Raw genomic sequence first — 17,714 nt, 5'->3', positions numbered from 1 at the left:
TAAATTTTTCTGTCATATTCTAATTTTTTAACGCATAATTTGACTCACGAAGTGAAATATTTTTTTGTTGGCCAGCGTTATCAACTGGGTATGACTAACGACATTAATAGTTTCTGGGATGCATTGCAAGGTTTGTGAATGTAGCCACCACTGACAGATTAGGCCTTAGGCCCAACTGCTGTCTAAAAGATAGCATGAGGAGTGATTTATTACTGTGGAACATGTGATCAGCATGTTGCAAATCCCTCCACCTATTGTTACCAATAGATGGATCCTAGTGACAACACTGCTTCTTTATTCAAACATTTCCTCATTTGGCATCACACTGCTTAGTGGACTCTGTTCTAGACCTCCCTGCCTCAGAAAAATCTGAGGAGATACTGAGAACCGAAACCAGATCTTTCTGCTAAGAAAACGAAGCTAAGCATCTGGAGACAGTTTGTAACGGGTTCCCAAAGTTTGTAATGGGCCAATAAAGCCAATAGGAACATGTAGTAGAATAGCTCAAAAACCTTATGTGGGAACCTACGGAAGGATAGGATTTTCAACTACCTGGAAACACCAGAAGACCTCAGAAGAGGAGTCCAAATGTTGATTCTATAAGAAGAAATTTAACAGGAACACGATGGAGCCCTAACACTGTAGAAGATTTTACTTTCAATGACACCAGCCACTAAGGCCTACAACGTTACATATTTACTAAACATTGTTGGATAAATTAAGAGTACAGACTTCAAGGAAGACAGTGCAACAATTCTGCTGGGTCCATTTCATGTCCTGTGTAGTTGTCAAGAGAATAATACAGAGATTATGGGCACATACAGAGGCATACAGACAGTCATTTATCCCTCGTGGCATACACAAATGGAATATGACAAAGTGGCAATACGGGAACTGAGCGGCCCCCTCTCGTGCACCATACAGTGGCTTACAAAGTTTATATGTGGAACGAAATGCAAAACTATGGGTGTGGACTCATGGATAATGGTAGAGGCAAATGACCGGGAGAGAGAGCACTCAGCAGGAAACTGAATGGTGAGAGTGGGAGAGAAACTTATTTTCAGCTATTTTGATAAAGCGCCATTTCCTATCTGGAATCTTAATGAGCAAGAACTACTACATTTTCCTTCTGCTCCAATCTAAAATTGAGAAAACTTTATGATGGGCTGTTCATGGTCCAATCTCAAAGTGTATGTTGGTAATGCTTGTTGTGTGTGGTCATGGCAAGCTGCGATGCCAGGACAGCCAATGCGTAAACCCAATGAAACAATAAGGTTTATGTTTCAAATGTATGAGAATAATAACCTTAACATACTAGGTGCCAGAGTGCAAATGAACTGAATGTTTAGAGAACATTTACCCTTTGCAGGACAAAAATACAGAAAGGTGTAATAAATAATTTAACCCTGAGTTTTCACATTCTGCTTTTGCCACTCCTTGGCATTTCTCAGAACTCTGGATGCAAATAAATGAAAAATAATTGGAACCTGAACTATCTGGGCTTACAGAGATCCCTGGCCGCATTATAAACCTATCCATCACCACAATCTAGACTTAATACTCACATTCATCAATTTTGCCAACGTGCAACCAAACTGTAACCATTCAGGCTAACATGTACTTCAGGCTACACTACATACGAGGGCTATCCACAAAGTACATTATGTATTGGAATTAAAAATAAATAAAGTATTGGAAATTTTTTTTATTATATACAGATGGAAGCCACACTTAAATACTACTTTTCTATATAGTTGCCATTTAAATTAAGGCACTTATCATAGCGATGGACGAGCTTGGAAATTCCTTCGTCATAAAATTCGGCCGCCTGCGCCTTCAACCATGTGGTTACCTCTTTTGGGACAGAAAAGGTGTGATTTTTGTGGATTTCCTGGAAAGAGGCACTACAATAAACTCTCAAAGGTATTGCCAAACTCTGCACAACCTCAGAAGAGCAAAACAAAACAAGCGCAGGGGAAAGTTGGGGTCAAAGATCTTGCTGATTCACAAAAATGTCCAGGCCCACATGGCAAATGCCACTCGTGAAGTTCTCGAATCTTTTAACTGGGAGTTGGTTCCTCATCCGTTGTACAGTCCCGACCTGGCACCGAGCGACTTCCACTTATTCCCAGCAATGAAGAAGTGGTTGGCTATGCAGCGTTTTGATGACGACGCACAGCTTCAAGAAGAGGTAACCACATGGTTGAAGGCGCAGGCGGCCGAATTTTACGACGAAGGAATTTCCAAGCTCGTCCATCGCTACGATAAGTGCCTTAATTTAAATGGCAACTATGCAGAAAAGTAGTATTTAAGTGTGGCTTTCATCTGTATATAATAAAAAAATTCCAATACTTTATTTATTTTTAATTACAAAACTTAATGTACTTTGTGGATAGCCCTCGTATTAGTTGCCACAATGAAAATTCCAAAACATTAATAATCTTTCAACACAGAGTGTAAAAGTGCTGTACATGCATCAATGAAAGAAACTCCTGTGATTGGCAAAAGCAGAAACTGAAGAAATGTTAGTCCACAAAATGAAAATAATTTATATCATTTTTCCACCACAAACAAAATTCATATATTTTTGGCATAATCATTAACTTCAGCTGAAGATACAAGATAACAATAGTGGTAAAAATAGCATCATGTGAAGGAAAGGCTGTCAGCAAAAAACAATTAATTCATATGTTAACAACACAAAGACAGTTAACAGCACTTTACTAGTTACCACATATTAACCTCCCACTGACTGCCTCCAACTTGGCATGGAGATGTGTTATGCTTATTTGCTCTATACCGGGAAAAATTGTAGGATGTGGAGGCCTTTGGTAAGTTTAGCTTAAAATCCAAATGATTTTAATCACTGGAGAGATTAATTTTTTAACAACTGTGAGTGAGCATAATTTGAGTAACTTGGGAAGGCAGCACATTTCAATAAAGCAACTGATGGTGCATATAAACATGTCTTTTATTAACTTGTTACAACTGTGAAGAATCACCTTGCAGAAATAGTTTATTAACCTGATGATATCCAGGCAAATCGGAGATAAAAGTTTTCCCTCCTCATTACATAATACCAAGGTGGACTAGAATCTATAAGGCCGTTACTGATGTGAAACATATGAACTGATTTGAAAAACTCTTCTGACTATGGTGGTATTTCAACAAAAATACTCAAACCTTTCACTGGCTTGACAGCAACTCACTTCAGTTACTTTTGTAACCAACCAGTCACAGTGCATTACCTGAAAAAACTCCAATATGGGAGTAACACCTATTTATAAAAGAGGAGAGAAGCAACAGATCTCTAATTATAACCAATCTTTCTTCTTCTGCTTTTCACAGATTAGACCTGTTGACCTGTTCTGCTCTAAGGTCCACCTTTTAACTGGTTGTCCTATGTCCCTTTGGGTTTGTGCTGTAAGGCCATCTTTGGAATCCTTGTTTCTTGCATCCGTTGCAGATGTGGTTTCCAGGTTTGTTTGTGATGTTCTATTTTGCCATTATTGCAAAAATATTCAGTTCTTGTCTAATGTTTTCATTAGGCATCCTGTCCAGCTTACTAAAACATTTGCTTGTAAAAATTTGATTTCAGTCACATGAACATGGCTACAGACTTTTCTCTTCATAACCCAGGATGCACTGCCATATAGTAGCACAGGTACAGCCATCACCTTACAGAACTTCATTTTGTGTCTCGCCCCGTATTTTTTTATGTTCTACTCAAAGTGCCACATATACTCCTATCTCTGTAATTTAGTATCTAGGCCTACATCCTTATTTTTGTTATAAGTAATTTAATTCAACCTACTTATATTCTACAAATCTTTAAGAGGGGTGGCTTACAATAGTATACTGACCACCTTCCCGAGAATTATGTTATAACAGCAGCTCAGTTTGGTCCTGTTTGTGCATCTGTAGTGATGATATATATCACGAAAACAGTTACAGTGTTGGTATACATCACAAACTCAGTTCTGTTAGCATTGTCTGTGATTTTCCAAAGGTATTTAATTGTACACATAATAAAATTTTACTATGGAAACTAAAAGGCTTAAGTACATTTATAGTGTCTGGACCTCTTGAGTTGCGAGCTGATGGCTGTTGGTTGACAGTGGTGTTCTCTCTCTCTCTCTCTCTCTCTCTCTCTCTCTCTCTCTCTCTCTCTCTCTCTCTCTCTCCCCCCCCCCCCCTCATGCTCACCTTGTGTGTGTGTGTGTGGCGGGGGGGGGGGGGGGGGGCACATTTCTCCTTCTCTGTTGAAAGTTGTGGCCGAAAGCTAATGTGTCTTTTAGTTGTGCCTGCCTGCAACTTAATACCTTAATACATCATCTTTACGATAAGTACCAATCTTTTTTTTTGTTACATTGCTGATATTCCAACCTGGAGTTTCCATCTGGTGATAATATATGGTAGCACATGAAAAATACTAAACCTAATGATTCCTTTTGGCAGAAGGTATGAACCAATACATTTGTTTTCAATTTGGATCGTGCCAGAATAATTTTTACTTATATAATTCTTTTGAATGTTACATTTTTTATTGATACTTTTATTTATTTAATGGATGGGAACACTAGATTTGCTAACAGACTGACTTGTCATGAATCTCAAGGCCTAGATTAGACTGGAATGTTATGAATTGGTAAGCGAATGAATGTGAATTGAAGAAAATTAGACACGCTGACAGACAGATATATAGTGTAGCCCGAGGTCTATGTTAGGTTGGAATATGTGAATTTGCTTGTGAGTTCAGATGAATCTTGACACAAAATATAATTGACTGATGTGTAGTGTAGCCTATTACCCATGTGCCATTAATCCAATAGCCTACTTGTATGCCTTATATTCAATTTTGCCAAATAATGCAACAATATGTTTAAATTCAAACCTAATATGAAAAGATACCCACCAACTTTATTCACGGACAACGTGTATGTAATCACTTTGTGACAGAACATACAAAAAAAACTTTGGAATTTTAGAAGAATAAATGATCACAGGTATTGTGCCTACTTTGATATTCTATTCAAATTAGGCCTATTATAACAGTATATGAATTTGATTATTTTCTTTTGACACCATTATGGTCCCAACCTTAAGTCTCTAGAAAATGTAGAGGGGGCAATGTAGCAATTTGTCAAGTAGCATACATAAAAAGGGCACGAACATCGAAATTATTGCAAGTCAATGCCCACTGCATAAATCAGAAAAAATTGAGTATTTCATACATATCTCTCGAGGAAAATTATTTAGAAAAACTTCCACTTAATGTCCGTAGCATTAAAGGCATTTTTGAAAACCAAAGTTCTGCACTTCTAGTTTCTACATGTTATACTTGCTTCTAAGAGTAAAACCAACATTTAATTTCCGACTAACGGCACAATTACATTATACTCACTCATTGTCATTGATGTCTGATGCCTGGCAAACAACTTCTTCCACAAAATCATCTTGCGTTGCTGGAATATAAAAGATTGAACATTTTGTCAGTAACTGTGATGAATTACACTGACCAAAAGCAAGAGAGCTAATAATTTACAGCATTTACACGCCATCTTCAGAATTAATTTACTGATGACGGAAGAGGCTATGAACGCAGTAATTTATCTGGTTACACGAATTTTGTGAAACAACTTTCCACAGACCAGTACAACTGTAACAACAGAAAATGACTTGCGTAATTTCGATAAAGTAGACATTCCTCTGAAAATCCTGACAGAGATAAAATTTATTTCCCCTTACAAATTCATATGAACAAAAGACATACAAAAGTGGAGATACAGACCCTTTTGGGCGCTTCCTGAGCCCGCTGCTTCTGCTGCTGCTGAGAGTTCATATTTAGACTTCCCATTTCCCATTGTGCTTTTGAATGCTGTCGGATGACTGTCCAAACAATACTGAAGTAAATCTGGGAGAAACAGAAAGAAAAAGTTTCACTGCTAATGATTATATAGATATGCAATTCGACACACACTAAATAGGTTGGATTTTGCTTTACAGAACTTCTACGAGCTATGACACATTTCGAAATATTAATACGTTTGAGATAAATATCTAGCTAATAGAAAACAATTTTTGAATGCATGAAAAACAGTTATATACGCGCAAATATTCAAGACTGCTAATTAATTTTGTGACATAACTGTTGCGCGTGAATTTTGTATTATTAAACTTCCTTCCGCACAAGACGGTGAACAAACGTCTGCTTGTAAACATACTGCTTATCACTGCTGACTGCTGCAGAGATCTTCAAATATATACCTCACGACGATGAAGTGTAAACTAACCGCTATGAAGTCACTGTGTAATGTTAGTGTCAGTTAGTTGGCGGAAACAGAAGCTGTGCGAAAAAGTAAAGTGCAAACCGTAATTATTATAGCGAGGCAGACATCAACAACGTACTTGCTCGAGTCAACTTTCACTTCTGATAGCAGTTCGTGTCTCCGCCTTCAGCGGCGGTACAAATGACGTAATACTCTACCACTGGTTATTACGACATAACGCCTGCGTGCTCGAATGGTCTCTATTTCAGGGAACTTATCTTACAATTAACTTAAGTATTTAACCTGACGTTCAATTTGTCTGTGTAAAAGAAGCTACATTCTGTGACTGACGTTTTATGTGATTAATTCTTTTTTTATTTCATACTTGCTTTTCCATGTTGTGTGTACAAAGGTAGCAGACCTGATTGAAATGCACTTGCCCGCGATGGGCAAAGGTACCGAGTTCGAGTCTCGGTTCGGCACACGGTTTTAATCCGCCAGGAAGTTTCGATAGTAGACCTGTGGCATCGAATTGCCAACGTTTATCCCTTTTGGATTCTTAATTTATTGTTTAGTCCCCAGTCTCGATGTGATTTGCTCTGTGTGTCAAAATTTCCTCGTGCCCTCAATGTGGATAAAAAGTATTCAGTTCCTCTCATGGCAACGCAGATTTGCCGTGGTTTCCCCATGATACGTGAAGACACTGGCTGGTAGCATACGGCTCTTCGAAAAGGGCACGCCCTATTTCCTTCCGTACTCTTCGCTATTCTGGCAAGTAAACATCTGTAGGCCGGCCGGTGTGGGCGAGCGGTTCTAGGCGCTTCAGTCTGTAACCGCGCGACCGCTACGGTCGCAGGTTCGAATCCTGCCTCGGGCATGGATGTGTGTAATGTCCTTAGCTTAGTTAGGTTTAAGTAGTTCTAAGTTGTAGGGGACTGATGACCTCAGATGTTATGTCCCATACTGCTCAGAGCCATTTGAAACTTCTGTAACGAAGCCGACAATGGGACGATCAACACCAACTTTCACGTATCTGTGGGACGTATTTTTTTTTTTTTTCCTTTGTCCATCAGAAGCATGAGTTCCAAACATCGGAATTAACCATTCTTTAGTATATGATGTGAATGTGACCGTCTACAACAGCTTGGCATTTTCCTGGGTTTATTGCTAGTATTTTGTGATAAGCACCTATCTAGAATATCACAATACAGTACAGTCAAGCTTTCAGCTTTCTGCAAGATTTTTCAATTATCTTTATAGTACTTCCATATAATTTTCCCAATACCAGTAGCAAAGAATTACAACACTCATAGCTTGCTGAAGTTGCTTTGCATTATGGTATATCAACCATTTAAACTTTTACAAGTCTAATTATTCCTCTGCAAGTCCACAATTTTATTTTATTTTTATTTTTTTCAAGTGTCGAGTCGACATTCAGTGGGATTCACTTCACTGTTGGTGAAACTAGTGTTCGTTTTTGTTATTTGGCAGTTGAGGTAGACCTATTTATTGTATGTCAATCATTCAGTTACAAATTTACTCCATGTCCCTCTAAGTCAGAAGCACAGGAGCAATGTCAAATGTTGATAATTTTATTCTCTTTTCTTCATGTGATTTTCTTATTTTGCTTTGTAGCTGTTTTATTTGTATTTATTATTAGTGACGTAGAGTTAATCATCAACTGAAGAACAATAAAGTTCATATATAATAGTGGAACTGAATGTAAAGTAATGCCATAGTACTAAAGTAACTGTAATTTAGAAGTAAAGATGTATGGTAACTAACAACATTTTATTAGTTAGCTGTAGCTATACATTTATTTGATACTGTGAAAATTCACTGAGTAGTAGCAATTGTCAAATAGGAACTACTTCGTTTTTCCTTTACATGTTTTTAATTTGGTACATATTTAAAATGAGAAAGAATGTGTTTATAAAGCATAATCCCAGTACGATACTGCCTGTTGTGTACTTTTTCTTGTTGTTGTGATCACATGTGAAGTAAGCCTCTGTGTAATCACAGAACACTGAAGATTAAAACTATGTTTATTAGTTTTCTGAGAAACAGTATATGTTACATAAAATGCCCTCATCATGCGTTCCAACTTTTTTTAATTAACAGTTTACATTAACTTGATTCCAAATCACGAAAGCAATTCCAAATACTTCTCACTTATCAACTGTCTCTTTCTTGAAAACAATAACTTGCAGTTTTTAGCAAAACTTATCAGGTTACTGTTATCTCATTTCATGAACTGTTGACACCAGATGTTTAAATTTTGTATAAGTGACATTATGTAAGAAGTGATGCTCCAGTATAATTTATTTTTAATTTTACAACTGGTTTGGATTGAAGACCATTTTCCAGTAATTTTTTTTAATAACAGGTGTACACACACACACACACACACACACACACACACACACACACACACACACACACACACACACACACACACACACCCGCGCGCGCGCGCGCCAAGATACCAATATTTCGAAATAATTGTGTGACACTTCATTCATCTACATAACTTTGCACAAAAAAACCTTATTTACAAATTTATGTTTAGATATTTGTTTCATGATGTGTATACTATGGCATGTGCAATGCAAAGCTCCCACTCAGTGATTTGGTGGGTGCTGCATGAGTAGGGAAGGCTTTCATTCTATCTTCAGAAGAAACAGGCCTCGTTGGTGTACTATTTTGCTCTGCACGTGGAGTTTGGGCAGTGGTTTCCTGCAGCATTGTGTCAGACAGATATATTATGTTGCATAGTTGTTGTTCATGGATGAGGCATCTTTCACCCATGAAGCTGTGCTCAAAACCCACAATTACCATGTGTGGGCAGAGGTGAACCCCTATGACATCCACAAACAATGTCTCGTGGAAGGTTCACCATCAATGTATGGGCTTGCATTGTCCCCTATATGCTTCCCCCTTGACTCACAGGTGACATCCATACAATGTTTGTCCAGGAAGTGCTGCTAGAATTACTAGAGGAGGTGCCATTTGCAACCCATCGACGTATCTGGTCCAGCATGATGGTGCACCCATACACTTCACTTCAGTCGAGCTGCCAGAACATGTACATTTTCCAAATTCTACTCGAAAATGGTCTCTGGCCCAGAGCTATCACACAATTAAAAATAAATTATGCAGCCACTTCACATGTTACATATTGTTATTTCTACAACTTATCAACAATCAACAAACTATATTTAATCTTCAGGTCCTTGCAGATTGCCTAATATACATTTAATGAATACTAATATTTAAATCTGCATAGAACTTTAGAGTGGCTATATTCCTTTTTTTTTTTCTTTTATGTTCCTATTTATATTTACCTATTAGATTCAACAGTAACTTTCAATCTCTAATGGGAAGTTTATTCTTCATTTGTAAGACACAAAAATATTTTCATATAGCCTTTGCCTCTTTGTTAAGGTTCGCAGTAAAGATACATGAATTTCTTCATTGATTGCTTACCTACCAAGAAGTAAAAAATTGTGAGTCCTACCAGTTCAAAAGTAAATTATAGACATACTTAATTCATAACTCCTTCTGTAAACTAACTGACTACATTAAAGGCACGAAAATACTTATTTTCTATATGACAAGTGACAATATTCAGTGTAAATCTGTACAGCAAATATGAGTTAATTGTAAATTGACATCTGTTGTTACAGATATAGATATCAAATTTTTTTTAATACACTACTACATTCAAGTAAATATTAAGCTATCAATAAAAGAATAACTGTAAGATTTTAATATAATTGACGGGACAACAGTTTAAGGCTATACGATTTGATACTCTTTTGTTAATGTAGCTATACCTTGTCTCACTCTACATTCCTGACAGTGCACCCTCTTCATGGGATCTACGGAATGTGATGAATGAATGTAATCACTCATTCTTTCTTTATATGCAACAAAACTCATCATCAGTTGGTGTTGACACTAGGTATAATCGTGTTGTACAGTTGTCGGGGATGGATACATTTTTGGTTTTTCATTTATATAAATTTAATTTATGGACTTCTACATCTACATCCATACTCCGCAAGCCACCTGATGGTGTGTGGCGGAGGGTACCTTGAGTACCTCTATCGGTTTTCCATTCTATTCCAGTCTCGTATTGTTCGTGGGAAGAAAGATTGCCGGTATGCCTCTGTGTGGGCTCTAATCTCTCTGATTTTATCCTCATGGTCTCTTCACGAGATATACATAGGAGGGAGCAATATACTGCTCGACTCCCTGGTGAAGGTATGTTTTCGAAACTTCAACAAAAGCCCGTACCGAGCTACTGAGCATCTCTCTTGCAGAGTCTTCTACTGGAGTTTATCTGTCATCTTCGTAATGCTTTCTCAATTACTAAATGATCCTGTAACGAAGCGTGCTGCTCTCCGTTGGATCTTCTCTATCTCTTCAATCGGCCATATCTGGTACGGATCCCACACCAGTGAGCAGAATTCAAGCAGTGGGCGAACAAGTGTGCTGTAACCCGCTTGCTTTGTTTGCGGACTGCATTTCCTTAGGATTCTTCCAATGAATCTCAGTCTGGCATCTGCTTTACCGACGATTAATTTTATATGATCATTCCATTTTGAATCACTCCTAACGCCTACTCCCAGGTAATTTATGGAATTAACTGCTTCCAGTTGCTGACATGCTATATTGTAGCTAAACGACAAAGGATCTTTCTTTCCATGTATTCACAGCACATTACATTTGTCTACATTGAGATTCAATTGCCATTCCCTGCACCATGCATCAATTCGCTGCAGATCCTCCTGCATTTCAGTACAATTTTCCATTGTTACAACCTTTCGATCTACTACAGCATCATCTGCAAAAAGCCTCGGTGAACTTCTGATGTTATCCACAAGCTCATTTATATATATTGTGAATAGCAACAGTCGTACAACACTCCCCTGCGGCACACCTGAAATCACTCTTACTTCGGAAGACTTCTCTCCATTGAGAATGACATGCTGCGTTCTGTTATCTAGGAACTCTTCAATCCAATCACACTATTGGTCTGATGTCCGTGGCTGGTGGTCTTGCGGTAGCGTTCTCCCTTCCTGCGCACGGGGTCCCGGGTTCGATTCCTGGCGGGGACAGGGATTTACTCCACTTCGAGATGACTGGGAGTTGTGTGTCTCTCATCATCATTTCATCCTCATTCACTCGCAAGTTGCCGTAGTGGCGTTAAAGAACTTGTGGAGCGGCGGCCAAACTGCCCTGCGAGGGGTCTCCCGGCCATATTATTATAGGTCTGATAGTCCATATGCTCTTACGTTGTTCATTAAACGCCTTGCGGAAGTCAAGAAACACGGCATCTACCTGGGAACCCATGTCTATGGCCCTCTGAGTCTCGTGGACGAATAGTGCGAGCTGAGTTTCACATCATCATCTTTTTCGAAACCCATGCTGATACCTACAGAGTAGATTTCTAGTCTCCAGAAAAGTCATTATACTCTGGATTTCACGTCCAGTGGTTGCAGCAGATATTTACCTATGAATCTGAATGTAGTCTTCCAGTTAAAGCCATTTTAGAGCCATTAAACTCTAAGAATAATTGGGTTATGTTATACTATTAGTGAAATTCAGCTGCTATCTTTGTAGCTGAGATTATTACTGTACACTTTTGGGTTGGCAATGGCACTTTCAGATACATTCTTTCTTTCACTGGTGCCATTTCCCGCACTGATGCAGGGTCGGCATTGTTAGGAACGGATTTGGCATGCTAATGTTGAAGGGGTGGCCAGATGCCCTTCCTGCCGCCACCCGTACCCCCTGGGACGGAATTAGTGTACCCCAGCTGTCTGCGTCTAGTGTAATTCATGGAATAGTGCGAACATGTTCAGATATCGGCGAGTCGTGTAACTGAGGCGGAACGTGGGGACCAGCCCGGTATTCACCTAGTAGGATGTGGAAAACCGCCTAAAAACCACATCCAGGCTGGCCGGCACACCGGCCCTCGTCGTAAATCCGCCGGGCGGATTCGATCCGGGGCCGGCGCGCCTACCCGAGTCCAGGAAGCAGCGCGTTAGCGCTCTCGGCTATCCTGGCGGGTTGGCAATGGTGCTTTCAGATAGCTGGTTCAAATCCTTATTGTGAAGAAAAATGATCCCCAGTGCTTGCCTGATCAGATGAGGATCGTGCCTGCGCGGCCCGCCCGGCGCCGCAGCCATGACTGGCGAGCCTCGACTCGCACTGCTTGGTCAGCTGTGCGAGCCTCACAGGCGCCCACATGGCCTAGCGGTGCTCAGACGCCCGAGTCCATCGGGACATCCGTGCGCCTCGGCTGCTTGTCACGTTGCTCGCCCGGACCTGGGTGGCTGAACCGGGGTACCTGCCCCGGGCGGCAATTTAGGGGGCGCCAAATTCATACTCTGGAGGAAAAAAAAAAAAAAAAACATCTTGTTTCACAAAGCGCCGAGCATCCAACGCACGTTGGTCTATAGATGATAATAATAATAATGAGCGTATGGCATTGGTGGCCAGGAGACCCCTCGTGGGGCGGTTCGGCCGCCGCTCCACAAGTTCTTTAACGCCACTAGGGCGACTTGCGTGTGAATGAGGATGAAATGATGATGAGAGACACGCAACACCCAGTCATCTCGAGGCAGAGAAAATTCCTGACCCCGCCGGGAATCGAACTCGGGACCCCGTGCGCGGGAAGCGAGAACGCTACCGCAAGACCATGAGCCGCGGACGGTCTATATATTATTCATATGATTTTGAAACGCATCCCTGTTGGTTTTAGAACATTTTTGAACACAATATAAGTTTATTTCTGAACGAAATATGAGTCGATTTTTGAATGCATACATAGTGTACGTGATGTCTCTTGCCAGGGGAATCCTCTTGCCATCTAGAAATAAAAATCTTTCCTGCAAACAAAAAGAGGACGGGGCTATACAAGCTGAGCCGAATAAACCCGAGCGGGTGAGTGCCAATCGCTGTTTGTTTATGTGGTTGTTTAGGTGTGCGAATGATCAGCATTGTTATAATTATTAGCGAAATCCATAGATTCATACTACCAGAGTGGACTGAACGACTAACAGGAGTAACAGGTAAGAAAGATCCAAGAGAATGAAATTTTGACAGAAAATTTTTGCCAGATCGCTACACTACCAGTTGTACACTTCCCGGTTAGCAGCCGCTTTTCTCGGAATACCGCGGATAACGCGTTGCACGAACATGTAATAACGCCTAACTGTGGTATAACTGAACTTATCATTATGGCAGTGTTAGTGAAGTTAAATAGAGAATAAATTTTAACAATGGCAGGAATAGTTACAGAATTAATGATGACAAGATGGATTGTTAGAACGAGGAAGGAAACTGTGACATCACACAAATTATATGGAAGAGTATGACGATTCCAATTAAAAATCTAGTACTACTTATTGATCTCATGCTTGAGAAGCTGGAGCGTATGAACGAAATGCGAAACTATTTCCTAACATGAAACTTTTTGCTTGTAGTAAGCCTAATAGGCATTTGATATGGGTAATTCGTGAATTATGTTCTGCAGTGTTATTTATGTAAATGAAGTACATTAAAATGACAATTTTTGCCAAAACAGTCTCGTTTATTTGGCGTGTGTTAAAACTGCTGCAATATTAGAAAGGCTTATTTCGTTTTATCTAGCAGACAGTGACAATTCGTATTAACAGCTTTTTCAGTATTAGACAACCACGTTTTGACTTTTCATGTAGTAAAACTTTTGACGAACTTTGGTACGTGTCTCTTGTCTTTACTGGCTTTATGATTCCTACATCTGGTGAGCAAGATGTATGAGACAGCCGAAATACCCTCAGACTTCAAGAAGAATATAATAATTCCAATCCCAAATAAAACAGGCGTTGACAGATGTGAAAATTACCGAACTATCAGTTTAATAAGCCACGGCTGCAAAATACTAACACGAATTCTTTACAGACGAATGGAAAAACTGATAGAAGCTGACCTCGGGGAACATCAGTTTCGATTCTGGAGAAATGTTGGAACACGTGAGGCAATACTGACCCTACGACTAATCTTAGAAAATAGATTAAGGAAAGGCAAACCTACGTTTCTAGCATTTGTAGACTTTAGAGAAAGCTTTTGACAATGTTGACTGGAATCTCTCTTACAAATTCTGAAGGTGGCAGGGGTAAAATACAGGGAGCGAAAGGCTATTTACAATTTGTACAGAAACCAGATGGCAGTTATACGAGTCGAGGGGCATGAAAGGGAAGCAGTGGTTGGGAAGGGAGTGAGACAGGGTTGTAGCCTCTCCCCGATGTTATTCAATCTGTATATTGAGCAAGCAGTAACGGAAACAAAAGAAAAATTCGGAGTAGGAATTACAATCCTTCGAGAAGAGATAAAAACTTTGAGGTTCGCCGATGACATTGTAATTCTGTCAGAGACAGCAAAGGAACTGGAAGAGTAGCTGAACGGAATAGACAGTCTCTTGAAAGGACGATATAAGATGAAAATCAACAAAAGTAAAACAAGGATAATGGGATGCAGACGAATGAAATCGGGTGATGCTGAGGGTATTAGATTAGGAAATGAGACGCTGAAAGTATTAAAAAAGAGGATATAAAATGTAGACTGGCAATGGCAAGGAAAGCGTTTCTGAGGAAGAGAAATTTGTTTACATTGAGTGTAGATTTAAGTGTCAGGAAGTCGTTTCTGAAAGTATTTGTATGGAGTGTAGCCATGTATGGAAGTGAAACGTGGACGATAAATAATTTAGAGAAAAAGAGAATAGAAGCTTTCGAAATGTGGTGCTACAGAAGGATGCTGAAGATTAGATGGGTAGAGCACATAACTAATGAGGAGGTACTGAATAGAATTGGGGAGAAGAGAAATTTGTGGCACAACTTGACTAGAAGAAGGGATCGGTTGGTAGAACATGTTCTGAGGCATCAAGGGATCACCAATTTAGTACTGGAGGGCAATGTGGAGGGTAAAAATCGTTGAGGGAGACCAAAAGATGAATACACTAAGCAGATTCAGAAGGATGTAGCTTGCAGTAGGTACTGGGAGATGAAGAAGCTTGCACAGGATGGAGTAGCATGGAGAGCTGCATCAAACCAGTCTCAGGACTGAAGACCACAACAACAACAATAATTTTATGTCACACAAACGAGAAATTTATTAGCTAATAACTAATAAAGAGTGCAAATTCTGTGAGGAGTTCTTATTCTCCTGGTCACAAATAATCCCGCCCAGTATTAATTTTTATTTTTATGTGTTTGTTTATTTTATTTTATTATTATTTTTTTTTTTTAATGGGAGGTACGATGTCAAATCGGCCGATTGGAGGCAGGAGAGGCACCACAGGACGCTTTAATTTCCAAGTGCTAAATGCAGGTTTCATGGCTTCCATTACAAAATGTACACGTTTGAATTCCACAGAGCGAAATACAGTGACATACGACAGAAGAACGCTGTGTGAAGAGGTGTGGCACTGTACTTTGGCACACTTAAGATCGACTAACATGTCTTACATTTCCTCGGACATATATGTTTTATATAACAAACTCTTCAGAAAGATGTCTGCTACAAAATTTGTATAATTTTGAAAACTCGATTTTTTTTTAAATTTTTGACGTCGGCCCCGGTTCGGAAATATCGTAGATCCTGGGCTGCCGACACGCACCGTACCACCGCGTTTACATGGGGCTCTCAAAACCAATTTCGTAAACTGATTTCCCAATACTACTTTTGGGTGTTCAAAGCTGATGCGAGCGCAGAGCGAAATAACTGTGGCTCCGCATGCAAACAGTTTTTTACTTCGCACAGTTTTTTACTTCGCACAGTATGTACCGACGCAGTAATTAACCTCCGGTGTTGCTTTAAAATAACTGATAGTTGTAACGTCAGGAACAAGATGGGCACTTAAATCTCCACCGTTGCTTGTAATTGTGAAATCCACTCAGTGTACCTTATGACGCGTTAAATACCGCACTATTGATTATGGAATTTTTGTAATACTGATGGGGAAACGGCAAGTATTTAAAAGTTTTTGTTGACATACACTAAACTTATAAGGTTATATCACAGCAGAAGTGTTCTCACACTGCACGCACTTTCCACGTTTTGAAGGCGTTGATGCTGAGGTTCGTCCTCAGTACATTTTGCAAATGATATCAGTATATCATACCGGCACGGAGGATAAATATGTTGCATCGCGTAGCTGTTAATAAATTTGGCGCATTGTTCACATAAATTTACGTCTTTTCACTATAATATGATCTAACATTGAGCACGTCAGTAATGATAAAATATTTGCTTGGTACAGTTAATTAACATCGCATTCACCTCATAGTGCAACATATCTAGAAAGTGTTGCGGGATAAACGTCCTCTCTCTCTCTCTCTCTCTCTCTCTCTCTCTCTGTTATCGAGAGTTTCTTTAGATGACACACACCTGTGGTACTAGAAGTAAAGCAAGTAAATGCATTGACTTTATTTCCATTTTTTCGCTTAAGAGATTTCGAGCGCTTGTTTTCAGTAGTGCTGCTTGCCGCAAATGTTTGACAATATTGAGCCACACCGCATTCCTTAAATACGATCTCTTATCCTGTTACGTATGTTTAAGATGTTTAGCCAAAATATAAATTTCATTTATAAATGCGTCGTTTTATATATGTGGCAGTGCTTACCGTACTATCGGCCTCATAGCTGGTACACCTGCGGCATCAGAAACTGCAGCGTTGAATCACTGTCAGCTTCCGTAACCTTGGTATCCCCTTGTCGTACTGCGAGAAAATAAATTAATTTGTCAGATACCTGGTAATCGCAGTTCCCAAACAACTTTATTTTTCCGAATTCAGGAAAAACTTCAGCACTTTCTCCATGCTGCATAAACACGGATTTTAGCATGACACACAAAGTATTCCAGCCAGTCTCAACGTGCTGCTTCACGGTAAACTACAACCGTGAGTTTTTCAGGTGACCACTCATTTTGAAGTAAGTCACGGCATGTTTCGTTGATTCCAACGATGGGTGAACATTACGACAAGATTCCTGCAACCATATTTCCCCAAGGATGTAGCACAGAACAGTGTTGCGGAAGTGGTTGTTGTAAGTAAGGTTTCTACAGCTCTCTAGGGACTTTTTCATATTTGCCCCCTGACCGGTAACGAACTCAACCCTGAAGACATGGCTTGTGAATATCCCTAACTTTCTTATGTTAGTTACAGTTCCCTCCCGTACATTTGTAGCATTTTTCTCCTACAAAAAGGAACTTTGTACAAAACAGGACCCGGTTTTCGCGCTGCAACACTGACGAAATTGAATGCTTAATAAAATGCCCATTAGTGTATGCGTCTGCCAACGTGTCAGCTGTACATGCGCGCACACCATCCTCCATATCCGGCAACACTTGGTGGACCAAGTCCGGTGCTTCATTTTCAGGGCGAGAAATTGTTGGTGG

General features: G+C 39.7%; 1 protein-coding gene across 8 annotated transcripts in view; it reads right to left on the bottom strand.

The window, feature by feature from the left end:
• The window catches only part of LOC124544690 (apoptosis-inducing factor 3), an 85,491-nt gene extending 78,931 nt beyond the window's left edge, over positions 1–6,560 (bottom strand). For 2 of the 8 annotated variants that reach the window (XM_047123324.1, XM_047123323.1), the window contains exons 1-3: positions 6,150–6,289; positions 5,792–5,914; positions 5,405–5,465 (exon numbers count right to left, since the gene is read on the bottom strand). In XM_047123324.1, the coding sequence (XP_046979280.1) occupies positions 5,405–5,465; positions 5,792–5,914; positions 6,150–6,222 (257 nt within the window). In that variant the 5' untranslated portion in view covers positions 6,223–6,289. Of the gene's footprint in view, positions 1–5,404; positions 5,466–5,545; positions 5,705–5,791; positions 5,915–6,149 lie in introns of those variants that run through there. The other 6 variants (XM_047123326.1, XM_047123325.1, XM_047123327.1 and 3 more) reach the window with 6 other exon arrangements.
• Between the last annotated feature and the right edge of the window lie 11,154 nt (positions 6,561–17,714).

The sequence above is a fragment of the Schistocerca americana genome, chromosome 8 (assembly GCF_021461395.2).
Source record: "Schistocerca americana isolate TAMUIC-IGC-003095 chromosome 8, iqSchAmer2.1, whole genome shotgun sequence".
NCBI lineage: Eukaryota > Metazoa > Arthropoda > Insecta > Orthoptera > Acrididae > Schistocerca > Schistocerca americana.
This window is presented reverse-complemented; position numbering and strand designations above follow the sequence as displayed.